Below are 2,704 nucleotides of genomic sequence, written 5' to 3' on the forward strand. Positions count from 1 at the left end.
TGGATCTCGGTCCGTTCCTTGGAGATGGACTCGCATAGGTGGAGGTCATCGTTTGGCGTCATGATGGCGTCGATGGGGGAGGCACCTGTCAAGGCTCGTAACTCAATCTGATCTGAAGATGGACCAGTGGAAGATGACGGCGACGACACATGTGAGTGCGTCGGACCGGTTTGTGCCCCGGACCCGGTATGTGGCTCGGTCAGGGTCTCCGGCTTTAGATGTTAGGCTTAGGTGAGAGGTCTGGATATTTGGTCCAGCTTGCACCCCTTCATCATATGGATAGGAGTAGCAGCAGATGTTGCCAAGATGGCGGATTCAGACATATTGTTGTACTGCTTTGTAAGGTCCTCGAGAATAATTAATAAAATGGCCGCATGCATCTCCGAGATGCAGTGGCCCATCCTCCTTTTCTAAAAAAAAAATTAGACCATCATAGACATTTATGACTTTATCAGTCTAGCAAATTGCATTTTATAAGTCGTGGCTCCAGAGTAGCATCCATCCGCCGTAAACTTCCATCTAATAACACCTTTTATGCCCACAATAAGTTGTATATTTTGGACCTTGCTTCAAAGAATGACGAATTGTTGTATGCAGTTCACAAACAGGTCTCTTGTTTTGACAATAGAGCACTATATGTACAAACACCCTTGATTGTGTAACTTACAGTAGTGAGATCCTATATATTCACACGTATTTCAGTCTTTCAGACGGCTGTTGTAGTCCCGTATCTTCGTAACTGTTTTTCTCGAATGATCTTATGTGGGCGGTGTGTGTGATCAATAGTCAGAGAGGCCGACGATGGCACCACCTGCCGGCGCCGTCTCAGCCGACTGGTCCATCCACCTGTATCTGGCATACAGGCCGGCAACGCCAACCAAGGCCACGGCCACGGCTAGGAGCAGTGCCCTCACCATCCCGCTCCTGCTCCGGTCCCTAGCGAAGCCGTACGCCTGCCGCCCGGCAGACGCCGCCTGGCGTGCGCCTTCGCCTTGGTCTCTGGCGTGGCCGTCCTCGCGACCGGCATGACGCTTCCTCGCGTCCTCCTCCACCGCCTCATGCCGCTTCTTCTCTTCTGCAGCGGCGGCGGCGTGCTGCGCTGCTTCTGCGTCCGCCGCTGCCTTTGGGTCGTCCTCGAGGTCGAGGGGCGTGAGCCTGGGCATGGTGACGTGGAGGACGCCGTCCTTGTCGAACCTGGCGCGGATGCCGCCGGCGTCGCAGCCCTCGGGGACCTGGAACTCCTTGCGGAAGCGTCTCCACTGGCCGCCCTCGAGCGGCCGCTCGCCGCTGACCCTCAGCCGGCCGGACTTGTCGATCTGCAACCTCAGGTGCTCCTTCTTGAACCCTGCTTTGCACATGCGCATCACAGGCGTCGCGTCGGTCAGTGGAAACTCAGGCAGACCATGTAGATCAAAGAACAGAAGCAGAGGAAGGCATTCGTACCTGTGAGGTTGACGACGAGGGTATGCTTGTGGTTGTCCTCGAGGAGGTCGTGCGACGGCACGAAATCGACGTACGTCCGTTCGGCGGCCATGGATAGCTGACGGCGGCGCTTGCAGAACTCAGGCGGTGAACGGGCGACGGTGACAAAGGTGGTGCGAGCTGCTCGTGAGGACGGATTGATGAAGCGCTGATGGAGGAAATCGATGTGTTCTTCCTGGAATATATACTTGCTGTGCTGACCTGGTGTACGTGCGTGTCTGGGTGGGTGGAGTCAGGCGAGGGGGGAGGCATTGCTTCGCCGCAAGGGGCACGCTTGCATGCGTAAGCGAAGCAAAGCAATCGATCGACGAAATCGGTTCGCCTTGTGGTGTGGACTTCTGGAGTTGTATCTTCGCCTGGGTTTACTGGCACAGCTGCATTCATCGAATTTGTGTTCAGCTGGTCAAGATCATCTGTATCCGCACTTGGAGATAGAACTTTTGTGTTCATATCCGCTCTTAGAATTAATCAAGTCACATCGTCGATCTACCGAGGAGTAAGAGTCAGTTCTTTTGGATCAATTCCACAGAATTACTGCTCCATGAATTAGAATGACAAAAGAACTCAAATCTGTCCCAGGAATGATCCAGAATCATCTCAGAATTACAGTGCAATGTAGAATTGTCAAGTTGTGGCAATTCTGGCAATACTCGCAAATTCCTCAAAAAAAAAACGATTCGTTTTAGACTATTACCACTATTGTAAACGCATATTACACCAAAAATGCCACTCTACCCTATCCCTCCACAGCTCGCTCGCTCGGTCCCTCCCATCGTGCTAGCGCTGGCAACCCGCAACCCCCCTCCCATCGCGCTAGCGCTGCGCTCCCTTCATAGCGCCGCCACCGGTGGCCTCGTCAGATCCGGCCCCTTCCCGCCGTCCGCTCCGGCCTCCCTTCGCCCGTCCCTTCCCGTCGGGCCGCCGTATGCGCCATCCCAACCGCCCGCTCCGGCCTCCCTCTGCCCGCCGCTTCCCGTCGTCCGCCGCCCGCTCCGGCGTCCCTACGCCCGCCCCTTCACGTCGTCCGCCGTCCGCTCCGGCCTCCCTCCGCCCGCCCCTTCCCGTCGTCTGTCGTCTGATTGCAATCTCTGGCGATGGCTAGACGAATGCTGATGACAACAAACCTTCCCCTGCAACGGCACCAGAAGAATGCTGCTAGCACTCCCCGGCAACGGAACTAGAAGAATGTTGTTGATGGCCCACCAGCGCGTGGGTTCGCAGC

The 2,704-nt window shown here is 55.7% G+C and overlaps 1 protein-coding gene across 1 annotated transcript; it reads right to left on the reverse strand.

Annotated features, from left to right (window-relative positions):
* Window positions 1–513: 513 nt before the first annotated feature.
* On the reverse strand, window positions 514–1,625 carry LOC123446992 (inactive protein RESTRICTED TEV MOVEMENT 2-like). Its single transcript, XM_045123542.1, has 2 exons — window positions 1,444–1,625; window positions 514–1,345 (listed from the first exon to the last, which is right to left on the reverse strand). The coding sequence occupies exons 1-2, from the start codon at window positions 1,532–1,534 to the stop codon at window positions 780–782; spliced, it is 657 nt and encodes a 218-aa protein (XP_044979477.1). The 5' UTR covers window positions 1,535–1,625; the 3' UTR covers window positions 514–779.
* Between the last annotated feature and the right edge of the window lie 1,079 nt (window positions 1,626–2,704).

The sequence above is a fragment of the Hordeum vulgare genome, chromosome 4H (genome assembly GCF_904849725.1).
Source record: "Hordeum vulgare subsp. vulgare chromosome 4H, MorexV3_pseudomolecules_assembly, whole genome shotgun sequence".
In the NCBI taxonomy this organism is placed as follows: Eukaryota; Viridiplantae; Streptophyta; class Magnoliopsida; order Poales; family Poaceae; genus Hordeum; species Hordeum vulgare.

Coding starts and splice junctions, on each gene's coding strand:
- LOC123446992 (XM_045123542.1), bottom strand. CDS start 1,534: ATGGCCGCCGAACGGACGTACGTCGATTTCGTGCCGTCGCACGACCTC. Junction 1,346..1,443: donor CCTCGTCGTCAACCTCACAG/GTACGAATGCCT, acceptor TGTGCAAAGCAG/GGTTCAAGAAGGAGCACCTG.